The sequence below is a fragment of the Lepisma saccharinum genome, chromosome 14 (genome assembly GCF_977018435.1).
Source record: "Lepisma saccharinum chromosome 14, izLepSacc3.1, whole genome shotgun sequence".
Classification (NCBI taxonomy): domain Eukaryota; kingdom Metazoa; phylum Arthropoda; class Insecta; order Zygentoma; family Lepismatidae; genus Lepisma; species Lepisma saccharinum.
The window spans coordinates 72,850,117-72,875,863 of record NC_139242.1 but is presented as its reverse complement, the minus strand read 5'-3'; the positions used below and the strand labels follow the sequence as shown (position 1 = coordinate 72,875,863).

Here is a 25,747-nt window from a genome sequence, read left to right as displayed (position 1 = left end):
TACTTGAGGGGTTACAAATATCTTTTGCAAGTAAAGTATTGAACTTTAGTTATGAAACCAGTCCATAACGAACGAGAAACTCAGTTTTTTAACACCAACAAATGTTCAATGTATGCACCACGGGTGACACCACGCATCAACACAATAGTCTAGTTCTTGCAACACTCACATCAACATGGGCCTGTCGATAATATTTATAAATAACAATTGAATTGAATGAAATATTTTAAATATTGTTCAAAAATGTGTTTATTAATTATTTTTTGTTAGTATAATATTGATAAAATATTATTATTAATAAACATTAATTGTAATTTTTTTTGCATTTGCTAATATTGTTTATATAAATTGAAATGTATAAGATAATGTTTTAAGAATTTGAAATTTTGTTGTTTATTATTGTTTTTTATAATGATATTGTTATTAGTTTAAGAATATTAAAAAATATATACAAATGTGTATATAACAATTAATAATTTGTAGTGTTTAATTATATGTATATGCATTTAATATTAAATGATATGAAAATGAAAATTTAATTTCAATGTAGATTTTAAATGTTGTTTTGCAAAGAAATATTGTTTTGAATAGATATAAAATTATGTTTTTTGTATTTTTGAAGCTGATAGTTTGAGTTGAAAGAATGTTTTGTTGGAAGTTTATTTAGTTTTTTATGTAGTTTGGAATGTGATATATTTGCTGTTTAATTTGCAATGTGTTAGATTTTTATGTTAAGAAAGATTTTTTTAGTTGATGTATTGAGATATTGTTGCAGCAAGAAATTAATAGAATGTTTGATTTGCATATCGCTGCGATTATACGCTCTATTGGGGCTGCTGTATCACGCGGCATCGGTGAGACGAATACCCTGTCGTTGGAAACCTCACAAAAAGAAGGCACACTGTCTAAGGTTCCGTGATCTTGAGGACCAAAACATTGCACAAAACACTGAGTGATGTGGGTAATTTGAGTGTCGCCTAGCGGCAGGGATATGAACTCTCAGCTTAACGAAACATGCACGCACTACCTGTTTGTGTTCCTATCGTGTTGATACGTGCATACATTGAACATTTGTAGCTGTTAAAAAAAAAGCTTAACCCTTAACTTCCCACGCGCGGTCTCACAGACCGCTAGCGTTTATTGTTAATCTGTTGTTTATGCTTAGGGGTGGGGTAGGACATTGCAGCGCTGTTTAGTTGTCGCTTCCCGAACTCTGCATTGGTTTACGTCGTCAGTAGCCACTTGAACGTGATCTTGAGCGATATTTATAGCTTTTTTCGTGCTTGGCGGTCTCGGAGACCGGACCTGGGTCTGTACGTTATGGATTCATTATCCGGCCCTTCGTCTACTGTGTGTGTTACAGACCCTGATTTTGAGGATACTATTTTAAAATGGTTTGAGGACCCTTTAGGAAGTGATGTAGGATCAGACCCCACCCCTACGCATAAATAACAGAATAACAATAAACGCTAGCGGTCTGTGAGACCGCGCGTGGGAAGTTAAGGGTCAAATTCCTAAGGTGTTAGGTTCGGCTTGTAAGATTTAGAGATCTCTTAGCATAAATAATACATTTAAAGTGTATTTACGCTATAACCAAACCTAACAGACCTAAACTAACAACATAAGCATTCCTATAGCATTCAGCAGTTGTCAAGTATTTTTTATGTTTATTTTAAAATAAGAGGTCTGTGAGACCGGACCTGGGATAGTGTGACAAAGACATGACCTGGGAAGTTAAGGGTTAAGTGTACTTCTTCAAACCATAATAATTTCAATAATAATAATAATAATTACTATTTTTCGGACTAAACCAGCGGCGTAGTGTCCAGGTAAGGCTTGTAAGTCCACCTTACTAGCTGAAATTATTGAAGAAAACGTATTTCTTTCCCGTATTTATCGCTTGAACACACACAGCAATATCACACTTCAAGTAGAACTTTTAACGAAACAATTGAGGACTTGTTTTGATTCGAGTTGTTTCTCTGTAAGGCTTCTTGAGAGGACTTACGAGCGGGTGAATGGAAGAAATGATTTGGACTCGCCCATGGCGGGTGTGTTTGCTTACGTAGTATCTTATCAACCAATGAGAGTGCGCCCCGATTCTCACGCACTGTAAGGCGCATTACGAGTGGGTACTATCTGGCGAGATTTCTGTCCCGCTGCGTCTGTTTGCACGGTCAGAAGATAACCAAGAAAATCGACTCCCGTGTTGTTTCAACAATGCTTGACGGGCGGTGTAGCTAACAAAACGGGTGTCATTTTAAATGTGTAAACTAACTATTAAGTTCACAAAGAGATGGTTTAATGTTGGATATTACCTTCAATAGAAGCAGCGAAGTTAAAGATAAAAGAGGAATGTCTGGCAATTCTAGATCCGGCAGCGCCCGCAAAGTTAGGCGCGTGCATCCCAGTTGCCCGTAATGTTAAAAGCATGCGCGTAATACTTAGCGTTATGATTTAGAGATTTTTTTTTTTTTACCTTTTCCTTTGACTAAGTTACTTGATATGCTTTTCAAAATGTGCGCAAATATCGTAACCATGATAATGAGTAATATTTTCGAATGCATTTGCATTTGCAAATTGTATCTTACGCATTTCCCACAAATGGCTTTTTAGTGAAAGAAAAATAATAATAAGAATGAAAATATGACATGGCCTTTCCAGAAGAAGAGTTTGTGTCCTTAACTAAGCTGTATGCGAAATTTGTCAATTGCTACCAGTTGAAAGTTGAGATACAGGTAATTTATTCTGAAGCCGAATATCAAGTAAAGAGTGTGTTTGAACTTCATGAGTACTTGCGTACTACCCATTTGAATGAAGCTGTTGAACAAGTGTACAAACTAACAGAATTCTTCCTCACTGTTCCTGCCTCAAGCTCGTCGGTGGAAAAGTAGTTTTCTGCACTGAAGAGGATTCACACATTTCAACGCAGCACACAAGACTCAGGCAAGGAAATCTGACTTGGGACTGATATCCATTGAAAAGGAGCTGCTAAAGACATTGACCAGAAACTCCCGATTCTACGACGACGTGATTGAGGTGTTCAGACTAAAGAATCGTCGGATCGAGTTACAGTATAAATGAGAATTTTCATTAAGTAATACATACATATGCTATTATTGTTAACATAGAGTGTGTGCATTTTATGTTTGAAATTGAGTATGCCCATGCATGACTTACATTCAAATAGATTCTATTTAGTTAAAATATCTTTGGGTTTTCTTTATCCAATATTCAGATCAGGTTTATCTAAGGAAGCCTTACACCTTTCATAGAATCACGCTACGCCACTGGACTAAACAAACATGTAATTGGTGTTTTTGTTAAATCCAACCCTAGTTGGCAAACCTTAACGTTAGAGACTATAGTTCTAGAACTGCGTAGTGCGAGAACAACAAAATACACCGGCGAGAAATTGCTTTGATGTTACAAAGGGTCCAGTGCTAAATAAAGCACGAGACGAACTTTCAATTGAACCTTGCGCGACCTTATTTCGATGATAGACGCCATACTTGTTGACATCAGTTACATAATCCTTTAGCTCAAGATAGCGCAGCTGCAACTTCTTCTTAAGCAATTGGAAGGGCAGGAGACTCCGAAAGGGTAGAAGAACGATTCTTAAAATAGCCCATTGGAAGGTTAAACGGTGTAGATGTTTATGAAGCTAAGGTTGATGCAGTGTCCAGAAGATCCCGTCGTGGATGTTATTGTATACTGATGGAACATCGCCTCCATCTTCGTAATGGAGCTCTGGTGCTTCATTTTTTCTTTGGTTCTGTAGACTTGTTTAGACACTGACTTTCGCGACCCTCGCCGCCCTTTGATCTCGATAATTTTAGATGGTCTCTCGGTTGCTTGAAAGGAGGAGAGCTGATAAGGTGGCGTCTTCCATTTGCAAAGGTCAAATGCTGCAAGAAGATTCTCGAACTCGGGTTTCAAGCGCGAGACGGGAGCCCTTTTTTTTCTCCGGATCAAACAGACTTACTTACTGTTCGTTCTTGCATGCGTTAAGCAAACACACACCCGTACTGAGATATACATTCAAAGGTGAGGTGTAGAGAGAGCGACATAGATTTAATGAGGGCTATAGAGTGTCTCATCCTTAAAAGTCAGTATGAAGTAAATGGAGTACTTCCCTCTCTCTGTAATACATGAGTTTTGCCAATAGCTCCTTCTCTACCACCGCTGCGTCGCCAGATGTTACAACATTTACAAAATGTAAAAGTCCTAAATTTCAAACAGTGAAATCATTATCCTGTAGAGTTTTTTATGCTCTATTTAATGACGGCATTATATAACCTGTCATAAATTCATGTGATCTGAAATTTCCATAATTATGCAATTTTGCAATAACGCTTATTTTTTTTCTAGTAAATACTTCAAAAGCCATAAATATCAAACCGCTTGAACAACTTCGCCAGTTTTTTTTTCTATGGGATCTATGGTATTTGGAGATATGATATTCTTCGCCAGAGTTAATTAATTTACTTACGAGGAGAGTTTATATATATATGTATGCATATGCATTGGATATTTTGAATAAATCATCAGACCGTAACACGAAAAAGTTTGTTAGCGAGAAACTTTTCGGTTTGTCGCGAGACACGTGCAGACAAAGTGAGAAAAGTGTTGACAATAACATGTTGTTTGAAGTTATTTTTAGAATATATTGTTACTCCACAGCACCGTCATGTATTCCGCAATCGTAGTTTGTTTATGCGGGCCGTCTCGCGTATCAAATTCATTGCGCGCCACCAAGGTTACGATTCAGTTGCAGGCATGTGCCCCGGTTCGTAGGAAGTGCAGTGTGCTTTATTTTCCGGAAAAAATGTATCTTAATGTTTGTTTTTGCATTTAGTTAATTCTGTTTATGTAAAGGATACAACATTCAACGAAAGAAGTAACAATAATTTCATGTATTACACATATAATGCAAATGTAAAATAGTAAGTAGTTACGTCGAAATATAAACATTTACATGCAAATCTTGAGGTAACTATCGTTTGTTTTTCCCCAAAATACATCAATTACATAGATTTTGAAGATTTCCTATACGATATTAAGGAAGTAAATTTGTCGCAATCATTAGCGATTAACAGCGACTCGATGCGACTCCGTTTGTTGATCTGGCAACGCCGCGCTCCATTTAACCCATACTGACTTTTAAGGTTGAGACGCTCTATAGTGATGTAAGGATGGAAGGAAAGAGGGAATAGAGGAAAACGCTGATAAATGTCAGAAAGGGAAATAGAAGGTGCAGACAGTAATTCAGAGTAAAAGGAGCGCGTATGCTAATAACATGAAGAGACGTAAAGATGAGAAGCTAGAGAGTACAACTTCCAAAAGTTGTGAGTCTTCGCCGCCTTTCACATTTCGCATATTTCATGCGACGCGCCTAACAGAAGTGACTTTTTCTTATTTTTTCTCTTTCCCTCCCCCTCCCTCTCTTTCTTTCCCCCCTTTCTCTTTTGTTATGTCTCTCTCTCTCGCCTCTTTCTCTTTTCCGCACCTCTCTTTTTATCTCTCGATCTTTTCTTCCTCCTTTTTTCTCTTCCGCTTCTTTCTAATTATATATATATATATATATATATATAATCATCTCCTTTCCTTCTCGCTCTCCCGCCCCTTCTCTCTTTCTCTCTTTCTTGCTCTCTCTCTCTCTCTCTCTCTCTTTCTCTCACCCAACATTTAAAAATTCTAAAATTCAATATGGTGATATTTTGACAAGATTAGGATTGGTTACTGGTTTTATTCAATTGAATTCTAAAGTAGAAAATCTGAATTATATATATATATATATATAATGTGTGTGTGTGTATGTATGTGTATATGTATGTATATACGTATGTATGTGTGTGTGTGTGTATATATATATATATATATATATATATATATATATATATATATATATATATATACACACACACACACACAGAGAGAGAAAGAGAGAGAGAGAATTCTTTAAAATCATGTACGCGTATTGAAAAGTTGGAGTATTTTCTATGCATGTTGCGTTTCGCGGTACATAACGAGTTTTGCTCTTTCTTATAATCGCGTCCCCAATACAGTTTGAAACCCACCGAATTAAAAGTATATAGTTACGCATAAAGAAATAACGAGGCAAGCAAAGCAGGAAGATGGGCAAGGAATATTAAGAGACGGATCGATAGAGAGAAAGACCAACATAAAGTGGTAATGTAATCACGTGGACTCGGATTTGATATCCGATGGAGGCATATAGAGTGGTTCGTATCCCACTTTAAACGGAATATTTTGATATTTTGTTATTTATTGTCGCTTTTTTACCAGGGTTTGGCTAAAGACGAAAATGAGGATGAGTGATTTTATGATAAAATTGATGGACACTCGCAAAGATCATCCATGCCCAGGCCGGAATTTGAATCCCTAGCGTTGTAGCGTGCTGTCGTAACCACTCCACCACGAAGGTCGACTATTTAAACTGTAGGTCCAGTCCCGATTACCCTATCTGTGCATAAAGTGTGCTTAAATAAATTGTTAAGTGGAAGAAGGGTGTAGGAAGAGAAGTTGAGAAACAAAGATGAAGTCAGAGGCATAAAAATAATATCTAATAAATAAACAAGGAAGAAAAGCATGTGTGGACAGATGCGTGAGTTTGTCATCTCAACATTCACAATATGTTTCCCTTAGGCTTATCTTGTGCAGTACATATGGCAAGGAATGAACTGCTCGTGTTTCATCTGCAAAAGTAAACAAACGGAAAAAATCATTTTCGCCCACCGCCGAATTAGACCGAATGAAACTAGATTAATCCAGGAAATCTGAAGGGGCAGCAGATATTGGCATAAACATATGAGCCGTGCACGTGGCACGTACGTGGAACGTCAAGTGCTTGGAATCAGCTTCATTGGCATGATAAGCCAAGATGCCAGATGCGCGGTCTGCAAGGTTCGGTGACTTTGCTGCGATCTCCATGGATCTCTGTAGATGCTAAGATGGTTACAGTTTCATCCACCTATTGTTTCTTCTTTACCTTCCTGATTTTAATCCTTTTATTATTCATGCAATACAGAAAAGAATGAGAAAGATAATTATGCTACTTTCCGGCTTGCCCTTGCGTCTTTCACCCGAAAATCTTTGGTTTCATCCGAGATGCTAAGGTCTGCCAAGCATCCCACGAGTTCGTTCCGTGCCTAGGATAAACTCAGCATGTACAGCCACGGACACTGCCGGCTTGTAACGATTCCGTTGAAAGTCAATGTATTCATTACAAGCCGGCAGTGTCCATGACTGTACAAAAGGCGTCGACTACCGCCGACAAGAAATTTGTAAGGGATATAGATTAAGGTTGGGGGAGAGAAGAGAACAGTTTTTTTCGAGCATAGACAAGTAAGAGACGAAGTGATTGACTAGAGTGAACGCTCACGTGTGTGTGTGTGGATACAGGGGACATTAGTGGAATGCTTGGAGGCCTAGGGATTATACCGCTGTTGTACTCTTGTATTAGAAAGTTTAGATATGTCATAAATTGGGCATAAATTTAAGAGCGAAAGAAATTTAAAAAAAAATAATTTCCACTTAGCTCTAAATTCAGTTAATAAGAGGCTTTGTGTGTAGGGTAACATCCAGCACCAAAATATCTTCTTCTTGTGCAATCTGAAATTGATATAAGCATACTTGAACTTTCTAATATGAAACATTGCTTTCTTTTATAATGGCCGCCCTTCTTGGCGGAGTGGTTAGCGTAGCGCGCTACGGAACCAGGGGTCCCAATTTCGAATCCCTGGGGATGAGTGTTCGTTGTCAGTGTCCCTTCATAAATTTCATTATATCATCACTCCATCATTGTTTACACTACCCAAAAGTGACAGGAATGCGACGCTATACAACAAATCAAGCAAGCAATATAATAATATACACTCACCGGCAATAACAATTGTACACCCAGATCCTGAAACACTCTCTTCTCTGCAAGGTGTAGCGTGTGTTGCCTAACTCTACGGCGTTGGTAGAAGTAGCGATTGGAAATTTGCTATTTAAAGCCGAAGCAAATATTTCAGGATCTAGGCGTTCAATTGTTATTGCCGGTGAGTGTACTTTAAAACTATTTAATATAAGTTAATGGTTGCAGGAGATCCTACTTCTAAAGCACCATAGCAGCATACTAAATGAAGTAATACATTATACCACTATTATAACGTACAATAATATGGAATGTATGTGGAAATGCTGTGAAATTTTTGACAAAATGGGTGGTAATTTTTGTGTTGGGCAGTCTTCGATTCCTGGAGAGGATTAGGAAAAACTGTCCACTCAGCCTCGCGGGGAAAAGTGCATGTGACGTTTCTTTCATCGTAGTGGCTTACAGGACCGCCTGTCAGCCCCGCTAACGGCGGGAGTTCCATTTCCTCAGATGAGGCGACCTAATTTTGCTGCGGAAATTGATGCAGCGGGAGGGAAGACAACGCCTATCAAGTCAAGCTGGTGGCCGAGAGACCTGCGTAGATCCAACCTTCGCGGCGGAGTGGTTAGCGTTGCGCGCAGCGTACTGGGTTCGAATCCTGGATGTTTCATTCTGTTCACTCATGAATTCATTGCTCATTCTGGTGGCCTTGATCAATGTGAAGGAATAGAAAAGTGATGTAAAATATCCAGCAACGGCAACAAAATCTCCTCCTTTCAAGAGCTTTTGGTAGGAAGGGGAGATTTTGTTCGAATTGAAGGCCGGATCGTTGTGCTGACCACATCGTTGTGCTGTAATTCTCCCGATTTCTCGTACAATACTCTCTTTTAACTCACGGACGGTGTGCGGATTGTGTTTGTATACTTTATTTTTTAGATTTCCCCATAAATAAAAATCGCAGGCTGACAAATCAGGGGACCTAGAGGGCCATAATCCTCTACTAATAACCCTATCCTCGAAAATATCCTTTATCAAATTGAATGTTTCGTCTGCTGTATGGGCAGTTGCTGAATCCTGCTGGAAATAAGCACTCTGACATTCAATATCGGTTAACTGTTCAAAAAATGGGGTGAATATTTGTGTTCTGTATCTGTCACCATTGATTGTATCGTAAAATAATATAGGGTCTATAATCGTATGTGCAGTTATAACGCACCATACGCCAACCTTCTCATCATGTAAAGGAGTTTCATGAATGAGATGTGGATTTTCTGTACTCCAGTATCTATTGTTTTGCGTTATAACATGGCCATGTAAGTAAAACCATGCTTCATCTGTAAAAATAAAAAAAATCGGATCCACAACGCCATCGGCAACACTTTGTAAAACCCAGTTACAAAAATTCACACGACACGCATTATCTCTAGGCTGTAATTCATGCACTATTGTCACTCTGTAGGGCTTAAATTTAAGAATTTTAGCTGCTCTAAATGCTGTGGTTTTTGAAACACCCGTTTCTTGTGAGAGGCGGCGGATAGATTTCCGAGGAGACTGTTCTAACCTTTGTCCTATCTCATCGAGTTTTTCCTCAGTAAGTACACGTGGGTTTTTCTTTCCACTTTTATTCAGAACTTACCGTGTTACTCTAAACTTTTTTACGAGGTTTAATATAGTGGTCCTATGTGGAACGGGAACACCAGGAAATTTCGTTGCAAAACGTCGTCGCACTTCTCCACAATTCCTCTTTCCGAAGTAAGTCCTTATGTTGTAATGTAAACTTTTGTGGTACCATATTAAGCCACAATTTTCAACACACGGACACGACAGAACACAACTTCCGAGGGAGGATTATACTGGCGTCAGTCTGCAACGTCAACAGAAAGGGAAAGAGAGCGAAAAAAACAGACTGTAGCGTGCGACTGTCGCGGACCACGTTCACCGGGAAAGACAATCTCTGATGCCGGGCCGCTTGCCGCAGTGTCTCGTAGCGAATGTCAGGGAATGCTCTATATATATACATATATGAGTATATAATTAACACATACACGTGTGTGTATATATATATATATGTATATATATATTATTTGACAACATAAGTTTTTGTAAAAAGGCACTAACTTTGTAGAACTTTCTATTGAATTGAACCTCCATAAGTTTACGTAAATTTACTTCCAGTGAAATGAATTAAAGCAGTTTCTATCTCGTGTGAGACATAGGTGAACGTTTCATTTATCACAAGAAAAATGAGATCGTCCTTTACAGGGATAATTTTTGCACCGTACAGGTTCTTTGGTAGGCTGATAGGACTCATAGTCATAGAACTGACCGTCTTGTCCACTTTATTTGGCTTTTCTCTGTAATGAAGTCAATATAAGAGTTCGAAACGTCTGACACTTCTTCCGTATCGGGATCAACTCACACTCCTCTTCTGCACCACTCTCATTCTCTCTAAAATACTCCTCTGCCATTGTTGGTGTGAATCTATCTTGTCCTATTCTGTAAGTTTGTACACCATCTCCAATTGCCCTCGGCGTGTCTGCATCACAATCTTCATCACTAAAGAAGCCTTCAAGTTCAGAAAGATCTCCTGACGCAAGAAGGTCCAGTATTGTTGTAGGATCCTTCGATATGTCCTCTCTATTTCTTGGAAACCAACTGTAGCCAGCCTCTGAGGAAGAAAACAGGAATTTATGTTTTACGTGAAAAAACAAAATGTATCTCAATTTTTGAAAGTACTCTGAAAGATAATTGAAAATTTGACAAGAATGGGTTTGAAAAGCTTTTGTGTACATATATAATTTGTGCGGTAAATATTTGTGTCAAATGCGTACAACTCATTTCTTTCACACGTATTATTATTATATCCTTATTCTGCAAAATGTAACTATTGTCACCTAATAGCATTGTTTGCAACACTCAATAACAATAGTGTGTTCTTTAAAACAAGCATTCTTGCGAGTAACACAGCCGGTTGCTGTAAAGAAACACGAAAATATGCATTGTACTTTTGCAGTATCTCAGACTGAATGTACATAATCATGTACAACCTTGGTGACAATGAAGTTCGACCAGAAAGGAATACGTGATTAAATGCACAGAGGCATAGGCGGTGGAATGGGTGACCCGCAGAAGTGACGCATGTGTGTAAGAGGAGGCGTGTGAGCAGGCAAGAATCGTGATCCCAGCATGTTGCACCCAAGGTCACGTAAAGAACGAAAACTGGGAACTATACGCATGACATTGAACTTCGACCAGGCACCAGACCCATACGGAAAAATTCCAGATAGTGGCGCATTCGACGGAAGCATGACGTCACGGACACGATAAGGGAGTCCGCCGTATATAAGCGCGTGCTGTGCACCGAGGAACCGCAGTACATCATCACCATGGCCAGGGGCAAACCTATTGACAACACCGTGAGGAGAAGAGTGGTGGAGTTGCAACGGGATTGACTCAGTGAACGGGAAATAGGGCGCCAACTGAACTTACCCAAGTCAACCGTCCACTGCATCATCAAACACCACCAAAATACGGGTACTACAGAGCCAGGTAAGGCCCCCGGTCGAAAACGCCTGCTGAGCGTGCGTGACCTACGGATATTTAGGTGCTATATCCAGACCAACGATCATGTTTCTGTGGCCGAATTACGACTGTGGACTCGAGAACGCTTTCACATTGAAGTGTCAACCAGAACCATTCGCCGTTACCTACAGCGATGCGGTTACCGAGCGTACAAGGCGAAACATAAACCCTTCCTTTCCATGTTGAACAAAGGCAATCGACTACGGTGGGCACGAATGTACCGGGGATGGACATTTCGGCAGTGGAACAGTGTTTTGTGGATGGACGAATCTATTTTCAACGTTGTGTACGGGAAAATATGGAAAACCGTCATTTGTCGGAAGGAGGAACAGAATGAAGCAAAATGTTATGCACGTCGGGTACAGAAACCTGCGTCAGTGATGGTATGGGGATGCACGAAGGCATCTGGGGTTGGCCCACTTCACGTCTGTGAGGGCATCGTGAATGCACACGCCTATACACGCATACTGGAGCGGCATCTTCCCACAGTGCGAAGGCACCTGTTCCACAGGCGGCGTCTCATCTTTCAACACGACAATGCCAGGCCTCATACAGCGCGGCTGACAAGAGAATGGTTGACTCGCCATCACGTGCGAACTCTGCCATGGCCACCATCGAGTCCCGACCTCTCGCCCATCGAGAATGTGTGGCGTGTTTTTAAGCGACGTGTGCAACAGAGGGGACCCACGACAGTGGCTGCTCTTATCGCCTGCCTGCAGGAGGAATGGCATCGATGTGGAATACCTTGAACGACTCGTCCGCAGCATGCCCCGACGCATTGCCACAGTTATTCGCCGACGGGGCGGCGTCACACCATGGTAAACAGGATCCCCTCTAACAGTGGTCGAACTTCAATGTCACGTGTAGATGGACGAAAATGTTTTATTTTGTGTTGACACCATACATTGCTGCGTTGCAGCGGAAATTTATGTTTTCCTTTGTTCCATGTAGCTTGCTGAATAAAATATGTTCAGCATATGCATGTGTTCTCCTTCTTTCACAACGCACTCCTATATTTGTGATTGGTCGAACTTCATTGTCACTAAGGTTGTACATCGATATTTGTACACTCATCACACCAACAGCTGCAAGGTTATTATGGTTTTTGCGACATAAATGTTTTATCTGACATTATTATGTTGATTATAATCCAAAACGACCACTTATAATCTAAATCTACCTCACAGTGAAACAAAATGTAGGATACTGACCTTCAGTGTCGTCAGCTCTTCCCGCTATCATTGCCATTTACTCTCTATTTTCTATCTGTGATACCAGGTGGCAGTAGCTTAGCGATTTCTAAGCAGATGAAATGTACAAAATCATGCGGAAACAGAATCAAATGCTGAAACATTTGCCATCACGCATTAAAAAAATAATAAAAGTGATGTACATGATCATGTACAAAGGGTCTGAAGGGGGCGAAGAGTGGAAAGCAACGTAAATTAATCGAAATAGAAAAAAATAGGCGAGAGAACGAGATAAAAGCAGCGGAAATATAATACAGTAAACCCTCGTTAACACGAATCCCAAGGGACCGAAAAATCAAGAGTTCGTGTTAAAAAAAATTCGTGCTAACCGGGGACTTAAATTTTATTTCTACTTCCTCTATGATTTTCAGTCTTGTTTGCAGGTCTATGCCTGTCTGCTTCCTCTTGGCCATGACTCCCGTCTTAGTGCTTGCAACTTGATGTTTATCGTACGTTTTAAAGAATAGAAAAACACATCTGAACACACAACTGAATTTGTTGCTTAAATACGTAAAGCTCATTGTTGACGCGACGATCGCGATTGTCGAGCAATTGCACCCAAGTTTTAATCTTGATGTTACTCGTACTGGCTATGTTTTAAAGGATAGAAAAACACATTTCAACACATTGTTGATCTGAATCTGTTGGTTACAATACTGTATAAGTTGATTGTTGACAAGATGATAGAGATTGTTGAGCGATTTCTTACATACCTAGCAGAGAAACGACAGAGGAACAACAGAAAAAGTTATGAAAAACTTTGAAAGTTCGTGTTAAATGAGATCTAATGACGCAGCGGACTAAAAAACAGTTCGTAATTCGTGGTAACCGAAATTCGCGTTAACTGATAAAACTTTCTATAAGATATAATACATTCCTGGCGGGACCAACATTTTGTTCATGTTAACCGAATGCTCGTCTTAAACGAGTTTGTGATAACGAGGGTTTACTGTATTTTCAAGAGACAGGGAAAACTGCACAAAGAGGGGAAAATTTTTACGCATGCTGAAGGGAAATTATGTCCTCTGATTATGGCAACACTGTTGTTACTGTGTCTGACAGAGAAGCGAAAAACGCAATTTCTCGTTGCTTCGTCGTTTAGAAGAGAAGTCTGCTTCGAAACAATTTCCATAGAAATAAAGACGTGAAGAAGCTAAGACCTTGCTGACACACTTCTCGTTAAGATGCGAGTTGGTTGAAAGTGGAGACTCCGTAAGAAAGGGCCCTGATGGATTGCGGCTGATCGGGGCCTAATCTTGTTTCAGAAACTCCTCATGGAGTCCATTAAACAATTTGCACAAGGCGCCATTAGTAGCAGAGGCTACTCGTTGCTCGGCAGGGTGAAGGGAAGGGGTGTAGGAATGTCACCGAACGTGTTTGTGTTATTTTACGCCGCTTTTATCTCGCGACGATGGGGATGAAATTGGTGAAGGGGCACTCGCAAAGAACAGCTATGCCCAGGAGAGGATTCGAACCCTAAACCAGGCCCGTAGCTAGAATTTAATCAGCAGCCGCCATCTAAAGGCGAAAAAGTGGAGTAAAAACCCTACAGATAAATTTCTCAGTATACAGGGTGATTAAAAGTACAATCACATTTTTCGAAATCTGCGACTAATAACAAAATAAATGGTACTACAGTACAGAAGAGACACCAAAACACACAATTAACGCACATGACCTCCACAAAAGTAACACTTTTCCACATCTTCGATCTCTGCGAGGCTGCACATCAGGAACAGGTAATGGACAACATCCTTTTCAGAGACGAGGCTACATTCAACGTTTGTGGACGTGTGAACCGTCTTAATTGTCGAATATGGGCAATGAGCAACCAAATGATACCATCAAATGGGAAAGGGACACTCCGAAAGTGAATGTGTGGCTCGGCATGACCAAACAGAAAGTATATATGGGCCATTCATGTTTGTGGAACAAACAATCAATGGAGGCATTTACCTCGACATGTTACAACTGTTCCTAGAACCGCAGTTGTTGGATGATGGTATCATTTGTACAGTGGTCTTCCAACAAGACTGTGCACCGCCCCACTTCGCAGGTCATGTAGAAAAGTGTTACTTTTGTGGAGGTCATGTGGAAAGCGTTAATTTTGTGTTTCGTGTCTCCTCTGTACTGTAGTGCCATTTATTTTGTTATTAGTTGCCGATTTCGCAAAAATGTCATGGGACTTTATAATCATCCTGTATTACAACTTATTACACAATATGTTTAAACCTGCTGAGGAAGGTGAAAGGTGCCCTTGCGCGTGTGCATACTTGCCATGAAGTGATGTGGAGGTAGAGCTCCACATATTCTTGAGCTCGGCCATAGTCGGGATGATGTGATCAGCTTCACGCCCGACCGCTTTAACCCCCCCCCCCCCATGGTTGCCCCATGTACGCATTGATTTGAGGCTGGGTGAGCCCCAGAGGCGCTCTATGCGGGGACAAGCCCGGAAAAATTCCAGACGTAAAATTAAATTACCAGTACACACACTTCCCAACGAAACATTTTCGGGGAGGGGCGGATTTCAGCTCTTCCAGCCCCCTCTGGCTACGTGGCCTGCCTGGAACTTCGCTGACGAAATTGATAGTTGACTACTTAAGTGATCCGTCATCGAAAGACAAGTTCCAATTCTATTTCTCTTTCTTTCTGGGGACCTCCCCGATTGCCTTGTAATCAAGGGGTCCCAGGTTAGATACCCGGTGGAGGCACATGGTGGTACAGATTCCACTTTAAACTGTAGGTCCAGTCCCGAGTAACCTTACTGTGCATAAAGTCGACTTAAACTCCAACTCAATCAGGAGAGAGAGAGAGAGGAAGTGGATGCGAGATATGGAGAGCGGCGAGGGAAATACGTAGAGATTGAGCGATACGGAAAGAAGAAGAAGATGATGATGATGCTGCTGCTGGAGATCTAAATAAGAGAGAAAATAGCAAAGCTACAGAGAAAGGATGTCGGTGCGCACGAGAGAGTGGAATGAGAGAAGAAACTTTTTAATTACAGGGAGAATTTTTCGAGCGCGAAACTGCCCCGAAGAAATGTTGACACCGCGCCGAAAAAATGTTTTTGTCACGGGGACACACTCCCAGAAAGAGTAAATTTCTCACGAGAGGAATAATGAAACCCACTCTGACATTTATTCTCCCGACTCCTCTCGGTTTCATCGGATCCTGTCACCGGGAGACGAAATCATCGTTTCCATGGCAACGATGGGAGTTGGCGGTAATTAACTGTTCCGTGGAAGCATCGGGGCGCGAGAAAGCAACGGCACTTTGTGTTGTTCCTTCGTCTCCATTCTCAATTACATCTTCCTTCATAACGCTGAGATTCCTCCCCTAACCCCGTGGGCCTGGAAGCCCAACCTACTTGGCTCCCACAACAATGACTCCCTCCCTCTGACGGTGGGAATCTCGTCGAGGAACCAAACCGCATTGTTGCTTGTCCATGACAATAATAGCTCCTGCTTCATATGTACATAACACGAAGATCTCGAACGGGTTCATTGATGTGTGTTTTGCTTTGTGATGAGTTCCTTAATTATCTTACCCTCCTACCCTCCCTATCCCATATATATACACACACATATGCACATTTACTATTTATTTTTCTTTTCAGTTCTACAGAGGATTATACTTCTCAATTATAGAAAGCGTAGTCTGGGTTTTGTTATTACAGTACAAATTACAAGCTCACACATATAGCACATGAGAATATATATATACAGGGTGTCTCAAATGCAATAGCGCAAACTGACACAGGTGAAAGTACACGATAATAGAAGCAAAAAAGTCTCAGTAAACATGGGTCTGCAAACGAGCCGTTTTCGAGATAATCGCGAACGTGTGGTTACAAGCCGCCACTGACTTCATTGTTTGTAAACGTCGTCCTAGTTGGTAAAATGCTAATAATGTGTGCGAATGTGTGGTTAGAAGCCGTCACTGATTGCATTTTGTAAACACAGAGTGTTTTACTCCTTGCGCGTTCCGAGGTTTGCTCTTCGTTTACAAAACATTTCCGAGAGGTGGCGTTGTAATCGTACTGTGGGAGTCACGTCAGTTGTGCTGTACTGCGTAGTGCAAATGGAACCTTACAGCAACGAAGAGTACATTTTACCAACTAGGACAACGTTTACAGACAATGAAGTCAGTGGTGGCTTGTAATCACACGTTCACGATTATCTCGAAAACGGCTCGTTTGCAGGCCCATGTTTACTGATCCTTTTTTGCTTCTATTGTCGTGTACTCTCACCTGTGTCAGTTTGCGATATTACTTTTGAGACACCCTGTATATACACACACTGATATGTGCAGTCAGCGGCAATAAAAATTGGACACCTACATCCTGAAATATTCGCTTCAATGCAAGGTGTTATGTGTGTTGCCTAACTCTATGGCGATCAGTGAATTTTAATAGCAAATATTCAATGGCAAGTTCTACCACCGCCGTAGAGATAGGCAACACTCATAATGCCTTGCAGGGAAGCTAGGATCTAGGTGTCCCATGTTTATTGCCGCTGACTGTACATACATTTAGGCAAGAAGTAATTCATATGAATTGCACTCTGTAAATGCAACGCAAGAAATACATGTATTAACATTGATATTTCACAATCCGTATTAGCATCAGTATTTCGTTTCTTTATAGTACTAAGTTGATTGATTTGCTTTATTTTACTTCGCTTTTTGTGCCACTTTTGGCTAATTTGCGAAGATGGGAATGACTGAAGATGTGATGAAATTGATGAATGGACACTCAAAAACAGCCAACTCTCAAGAAGTTCTCTGTCATACACGTTGAGAGTTCCTCGGTAGGGGTTTTCATTGCGAGCATGAACAACCCAACATCATACAGTACTGACGTTACACATTCATTGCCACAAAAAAGAGCCTTCATTCTCTGCAGTTAGAAACTCGGTCACCACACGCAGTTTCAGGTGCACCTACATAGTATGGTTACATGCTGCCATTTTCCTTGCTCTAGTTCAGCAACCCTTGGTGATAGAAGTTTGAAACTTGGAATGGAGAACGGGGAAAGTCCAAAGAGTATAATGCATGGTTGCTCAAAATCCAAAATGTCGTTTGCACCGTCACAAAAAAAGTAGGAGGCATTACATTTCAGCACGCCCTCGTAGTTACAGCTCTCGTTACGTAAGTAAACATTACTTCCAGAGACTGATGAATAAAAATTATATGGACGAGATTTGTAATTTAGTTCAAGAAGTAAATTTATGTTGTATAATTAAAATGTACTATAATTTCAGTCTTGCATAGATTAATATTAATTTCCGTGCCGTACCTTGATACCTGGTTGTGGGTGGCGTAATAAGGGTGAAATAGAAAAATATATTGTCTGTCTCTAAAATGGAAGGCTGCCCATGCTTTCACAAGTCCCAGCAATCCAGTTTCCAGACGAGAAATTACCTAGACACACACTTGCAGGGAAACTTGAGCATTCCATCGAAGAGGAGGAGCCTTATCTTGCCTGTTGGAGAATTGTACTTCACCAGTTTCGCCAAAATCTTATTTCTCCTTATAATGGGTTCATTATACCAGTCCCTCTTCCTCCTGTGTCGTAAACTAGATTAACAGCAATTGTCTTGGAATTGCAAACAGAATTAATCGGTCCTGTTCCCATAAAGGAAGTAAATCCATTTGGAGGATACCCCCTCACCCCACCCACTTCACGGACATACCCGGGGTAATGAAGCAGCTTTGCTAAGAGTGAGACGAGATAAGACTTGCTAGAGTCTAGTCCAGTGGTTTCCAACTTCAAAAGGTCCGAGGGCCAAAATTATATCCAGCAGTTGATTGGCGGGCCGCATTTTTTTTTTTGGGGGGGGGGGAGGATTAAAAATTACAAAAATTGTAAGTACTGAACTTAAAATGTAGGACTCTCGCATGACCTAAATTTCTAAAATGAAGCAATAAAAACAATGGAATCACAAATCAAAATTGTATAAATACAATTTATTTCACCAAAACCCAATATTTATGGATGAATTGAGAGAAATGAAAAACACCCCATACAAATAAGAATCCTTCATACTAAGATTTCAATGTGAAAATTGAGGCCGATCTGCTTCTTTTATTAAAGTTGAAATGTCCACTTCAATTTCTGTATTTGAAAGTCTCAGAAGGTAAAGCGGTCGGCTTCTGTAGCGGTTCTTGATGAACTTCATTGAAGAAAAAACCCTTTCACACGTGTATGTGCTGCCGAACATCGACGTCATTCTTTGCCCAAAACTACGAAGGTTTGGAAAGCGTTCATTTGAAAGGTATTTGAAAAACTCTGGCCCCTTTTCTTGCCTAGTTTGAAGGAACAAACTTGCAAATGACACAATTCAAGTTGGAGAGAAGCTTCTTGTTCTTCGATGTTAACACGAAGAGGATTGCTAAATAGCTGGATGCTGCTTTTAAGTTCTTCAAAATATTTAAATCTGGAGTCAAACACATCTATTACTTCTTTAATATTTGCACTGAATTCAAAAAAGTCCAGTGTTTCTTCATCTTCTGCTAGCCGCCGACAGCGTTATTCCTCTCCCAAGTAACGTTGAAAATCTTCAGTTTATTACGAAACCCATTTATGTTTCCCGTTAAATATGACGGGCGAGTTCATTCCGCATAGCGAAGGGGTGGAATCTGTAATGCATAGTGTGTGAAGAGTACGTTACGTCACTTTAGATTCTTCTGATGATCATCATTGACTGCAAAATCAATTCTACCTGTGATATTGTCTTTCTTCACAGAGCTTCCGTTCCTTTAGTAAAAATAGACGGATTTTAATAAAAATACATGAAATTAAAGTATTTTGCAAACTGGCTTCGCGGGCCGCAAGTTGAAAACCCCTGGTCTAGTCTAAAGCATCCATCACCTTCTTGGTTTCAAGTTGCAAAGACCTGCCTCAATCTCGGTCTCGTACTATTTTTCGTCGCTTTTCTTCCAATTTCGGCTAATCACGGCGATGAAGTCCAACAATGTTTAGATGAAGTTTGTGGAAGTCCCGCACCGTGGGACTAAGGCGCGAGCTTTGGCTACGGGACGCACGCAGTTTTCAATCTCCTGGGAGAAGCTTAACAACTTTTCCTGAGATTCAGACCTGTGTATGGGACCAGTTGTTGCGTTCACGATCTTTTCTCATTTATCGTAATTTGATCTCTAAATAATACAGTATTTAAAAAATACTTATGTTTGTGGTTTATTGTAATTACATACATATAAACTACGTCTAAATAATAATCAGGCAGCCAGGAAAAGATTACACAGTCAAACCATTTTGAAGTGGGTAAACTTTTCACATGCCTTATGTTCCAAGTCGAACACTTCAGCACTTTTCTCGATTTGACAAACGCCAGTCTCGTTTCGATAATTCTCTAATCTCGTTCTCGTCTCGATGTTAAATCTGGTCTCTATTGTCTCGTCTAAAATGCTCTTCGTACCGTACAATAATTGTATCGAAAATATTACTAATGATATGTGCGAATTACGAATTTTGATGCAAGAGTTCTTATTTAACTGTCGGGCAAAGAAGTGCGAATGTTACTAATTATCCAATTGTGTGACATAAATGATATTCCAGGTTTGTGCAAAACATATCCAGGAAAACGTACACATTTTCCATCATGTTTTGGCAACTAAAAACTTACATTGAATTTTGCGACTTGCGTTGGCTAGTATTTGTTGTTACCTACAATGTTTGTTTTGTTTCGAACATTGCGTAATTGTTGTTACCTACAATGTTTGTTTGTTGCGAACATTGTGAAATTGTTATTACCTACAATGTTTGAGTTATTGTTGTTACCTCTGCTGCGCTGCCAGCATTTTGTAATTGTTGTTATCTACAATGTTTGTTTATTGTGAAATTGTTGTTGCCTGCATTGTTTGTTTGTTGCAAGCTTTGTGAAATTGTTGTTACCTGATGGATGTGTGTTTGAGTAATTGTTATTACTTGATGGATTTCAATGCTACTTCCCTTAGACGTTTATAAAGGCAATCCCTCCCCTACTTTGGCATATAAAATTAAGCGACTATTTCGCCCTTCTTGACTAAAAGTAAGCTATCACACCGACCCCCGAGACGCCTAAAACTAACAACGAATTGCCAATTAAGCTTGGAGTAAATGATGATCACCCACCACGCCTCTCTTTGATGTTTGAAACTCGGCGAACTCTCCCACGGAGAAACATGATAAATCCTCTTCGACAGCTAAGAAAATCAATCCTCACCTCACGTGAAAAGACGTTAATCCACCAGTGGATTAATGCAGATTAAATAAAACACCCAATTGCACGGTTGACCTGTGTTGGACTTTAGGTATATCAACGTCTTCTGCGTCTCACGAGCAAGCATTGATCATAAAAGCAGGTCGTGGCTCGAAGACAAATGCAGGTCAGGCCTCAACCGTCCCTGATCCAGCCTCGCGTTCTTCGTTAACCCCTCGTCTTGGGACCAACCCTTGGCAACCAGAGCTGGCCTCCATTAGTCTGCCATGGTCCAATTACATCCTCGCCGCTATCCACGACGAGAAATGTCGTCGACAGCTCGACACTTGGCATTCATCATGGCTGATTATCCTTTCCGCAGCCAACGGTCAACTTCGGTCAGATCCTTCTCAAGAGGAATCCATGCGCAGTGGAATTGTTGTTACCAACATTGTTTGTTTGTTGCGAATATTGTGTAATTCTTGTTACAAAGTTTGTTTGTTGCGAGTATTGTGTAATTGTTGTTACCTTCAATGTTTGTTTTGTTGCGAATATTTTGTAATTGTTGTTACAAAGTATTGTTTGCGAGTATTGTGTAATTGTTGTTACCTACATTGTTTGTTCCGAATATTGTATGATTGTTCTTACAAAGTATTGTTTGTTTGCGAACATTGTGTAATTGTTGTTACCTACAATGTTTGTTTGTTGCTAATATTGTGTAATTGTTGTTACCTACAATGTTTGTTTTGTTGCGAACATTGTGCAATTGTTGTTGCCTACAATGTTTGTTTGTTGCGAACATTGTGAAATTGTTGTTGCTTACAATGTTTGTTTGTTGCGAACATTGTGAAATTGTTGTTGCCTATAATGTTTGTGGTTGCGAGCATTGTGAAATTGTTGTTACGTACATTGTTTGTTTGAATAATTGTTGTTACCTCTGTTGCCAGCATTTTATAATTGGTGTTACCTACAATGTTTTTGTTGCGAACATTGCGAAATAGTTGTTGCCTACAATGTTTGTTTGTTTGCGAGAATTGTGTTAACTTAAGATCAAACTATTCCATTGTGGTCATTTCCCTCTTGATCATTATCAACCCTTTCACTTTCTTTAACGTATTTTGATGAACTATAATTGGTTCAACGGTGTTCACGGTCTAGCATAGTCTACTTCATTTAATTGCATTATGCTTACTACCACCCACCCCCACACACCGTGGTTTGCGAAATTTTAAAATCTGTGAACCTTACAGGACATCTTATTTCGGGAGCCCTCTTATTTTGCTATCTACGTTGTTTATTGATCATCTATGAATTCCAGTACACACGTTGGAATTTCATAATGAACTGGGTTTACACACTTCTGGAAAACTTACACACTTTGGCATTTGTGCTGCCTCCTGGAATGCTTGATGGGAACTAATTTACACACTGTTTATGAAAAATGTCCACTGTTTTGGGAACTTCTCTGGACTTAAATCAAAATTATACCAGGGCATTATTTCATAATTTTCTCCTGGATTTTGGATGATTTTTTTCAGGAACCCACCCGAGATTATGAACGTGTGGGCCTTACCTCAACATTCTCTCCTTCACCGCATGTTGTAATGCTCATGTGGTGAAGTTATTCTGTCATATTTTGTTCTTCAGATGTGAACCGTATAGTTATTGAAGGGTTGTTGGATTATGGGGGAGACTGTGTGATATGTTTTTGCACCTTTATGTTGTATAGTAAGTATATTCCTGGACGTTTTCTATTGTACGCTTTCCTTTTCTTGCAGAGATGCACCGACGAAGAGGTGTCTAAAGTTTCGACCTTCGCACGGACACAGCCACCAGACACACAGGTAAGCGGAACTAGTCTTTCCCTCCCTCATTCTTTTTCTTTCTATCGTATTCTTCTTCTCTATTTTTTTATTTTCGTCCTTTCTCATCTCCCCTTCCTTTTTGTAGAGCTACGAGGTTATTTCGTACTCTCACCCCTCCTCCTCTGTTTCTTTAAGCTTTCTCGCTCACAAACAACGTATCTTTCATCACACACTTTAATCCCCCCCCCTTTCCCTCCCTCCCTGTCACTTTTCTGTCATTCTGATTCGTGAAATTCCTAGTTTATTTGTTTTCTCTTTCTGCAGTATTTTTCATTCTCTATGTCACTCGTTAATTTTCTTATTCATATGATACCTTTTTAATTTCAATAGAACACAAGAAGAGAGGTGCGTATAATAGTAATAATAATAATAATTATTATTATTAATTATTATTAATATATATGTGTGTGTGTGTGTGTCTGTGTGTGAATGTATATATACATGTAATAACAAAGAAATTAACATAGCGAATTGTATTACTGAATGAAACTCATTTTTTAAATTGTGTAACAGGGGCGGCGCCAGAAATTTTCGGCCGGGTGGGCAGAAGCTCCATAGTGATAGATCAGGGTGGGCAGTATATATGTAAGACCATGTATGTGTACGTAAGACGTATGTATCCCCCCCCCCTCTCTTACACTCCCGATTTTCCCTTTCCTTGTTTTCCTCTTTATTCTTTTCTAATCTATTCTCGCATCTTGTTCCATTTCCTTTCGTTTTATCTCTGATGGACACAATTATTTCAAGGAAGTGTTTACACTTGCGCAGCCATACCCCAGCCATGTTAATACAGTGAAATAAATGTGAATTAGGTTTAAGCTTGTGTTGCAAATACAAGGCACATACTTGATTTTATGTATTCGGCGTCAATGATAGAAAGTGAGATGGTAGACAATCGTGAAGTTTCTCGTAATTTAAATCATGTTCCTGAGCATAGTATTTTCATCGTATAAGTTTTTGACTGAAAGAGTTTTCTTACTCCTTGGGGGTTACTTTTCTTAGCTTACAAGGTTTGGATTGGATTGATTGATTGATTTGTTGTTTTAAGTCCACTTTATGCACAGCAAGGCTAATCGGGACTGGACCTACAATTTAAAGTGGGATCCGAACAACTATGTGCCTCCACCGGGAATCGAACCCGGGACCCCTTGATTACAAGGCGACGACGCTACCACTGCGCCATCGGGGAGGCCCATAGCTTACAAGGTTTGTACAACTAACAAATCTATCTGAATATTTGTAGTAGCAGCGATTGGGTGCCAACATTTGAGGAGCAAGGACAATATACGCAGGGGTGGCCATCCCCCCAAGGCCATTGGCGCATCCCCACAAAAATCTTGACCATGTCATCCGTCCCCCTCCGGTCCAAATCATATTATTTGCACCCTGAAACTATATCGTAATCCCTACACCGAATGTAACTTTTTCGTTAGATTTTTGTTACAAATGATGCACCTGCTTTAAAATAAGCAGTATACCAACACTAAGCACTATATTTTAAGAAGTGCTGTTACTCATGAATATTGAGATTATCGCTCATGTCTTGTAATGCAGCCATAGCATAAAAATTCACATCCACCTCAGTAAACCGCCAAACACGCATTGTTGAAACAAACACATTATTGCGAGCGAAGCAAGCAAGAACAGTTTTACATCCATTTCTTTGCAGGCTTTCAAGAATATTAATTTAATGGGGTGTCAATATTTTCTTAGGATCCCGGGATATTTAGTATTTTCCAACTTCTGTTTTGGCACGTTCGGGGTCGAAAACATGTGGATACCATACCACTAAATACAGTCTCCAAAATTTAATGTTCAAACTCTCTCTTCACTGCAGAAATCCCTTGACAATCTAAGATTTAACACTTTATCAAGAGCTTCCTATCTCCCCCTTTAAATGTAATACTCAATCCTACCACAAAAATGTCCATGCCAATTTTATACTTACTGTTGATATTGAAGAGTGGAAATTGCCTCCTCCAAAAAATTAATTCTCAGTCTCCACACCGCAATTTCCGCAACATTCTAAGACAATAGTAATACACACGAATTGGATACCTTAATGCTCAATGCCCCTCTAACTAAAATACCCTTCATAATCTAAGACTTAGAGTTGAATAATGTCCCCGCCAACGTTTAATTCAGAATCCCCCCCCCCAGAACCCACGTGTCAATTAAGACCTAATATATAAAAGTTGGATATTTATCCCCCCCCGCATCTTCAATAATGACCTTAAACGCTTTCTTCATCTAATGGATTAAATATGGTGAATTTAAGGTGTAAAATTTTTACCTGTATTTTGGAAAAATATATAAATGTTCAATTTTACATTCTTTGAAGGGAAAAAATCCCCCAAAGAATATCGATGGTGCAGCCTGTGCCATAATCCCCCCTGTGGACACCCCTGAATATACGTTTTCTTGGTAGAAAAGGCCTAGCATAAAATGGCCATAGTGCAGGGGGAACTGCATCCCCCACTTTCCGCTCCTCCAAATCGCCGCCACTGAATGCTTGGATTAAATTGAACGTCTTATTAGAAATGATTTAAAACACACACGGAAAACAAATTATTTGTTCATCGTCCATTAAGTATCCCTAGGCTAATGAAAGGCTATTTCGACAAAATATTACTCGTCATAAGTAATAAACAAGTAAGATTGAGAAATCTGTTCAGAATTGAAGAGATTATTAACTAAGTTGCTATTCGTTTTCTGAAGAACTGTCATATTACTAATGAGGGAGAAGCAATACACGTATGGTTACATGAACATATTTTTTGAGGTAACAAAATGATTTAGAACACAACGAATTCATCGAACTTGATCATTGTATGGCGTGACCATTTTGAACACACTAGAATGTCAACCTCTATCCTGTGCAGCATACCCTGGAAACTTTAGTCTTTCAGGGCAACGAGTCCCTGGCACCTGGAACCACTGTCAAAGTAATAATTTATGAGGGTTTGTATT

General features: G+C 39.9%; 1 protein-coding gene across 2 annotated transcripts in view; it reads left to right on the top strand.

Annotated features, from left to right (window-relative positions):
- LOC145999021 (receptor-type guanylate cyclase Gyc76C-like) overlaps nucleotides 1–25,747 on the top strand; it is a 507,155-nt gene that overhangs the window by 430,505 nt on the left and 50,903 nt on the right. For both annotated transcript variants that reach the window (XM_083135910.1, XM_083135911.1), the window contains exon 3: nucleotides 22,691–22,756. In XM_083135910.1, the coding sequence (XP_082992036.1) occupies nucleotides 22,691–22,756 (66 nt within the window). The remainder of the gene's footprint in view (nucleotides 1–22,690; nucleotides 22,757–25,747) is intronic.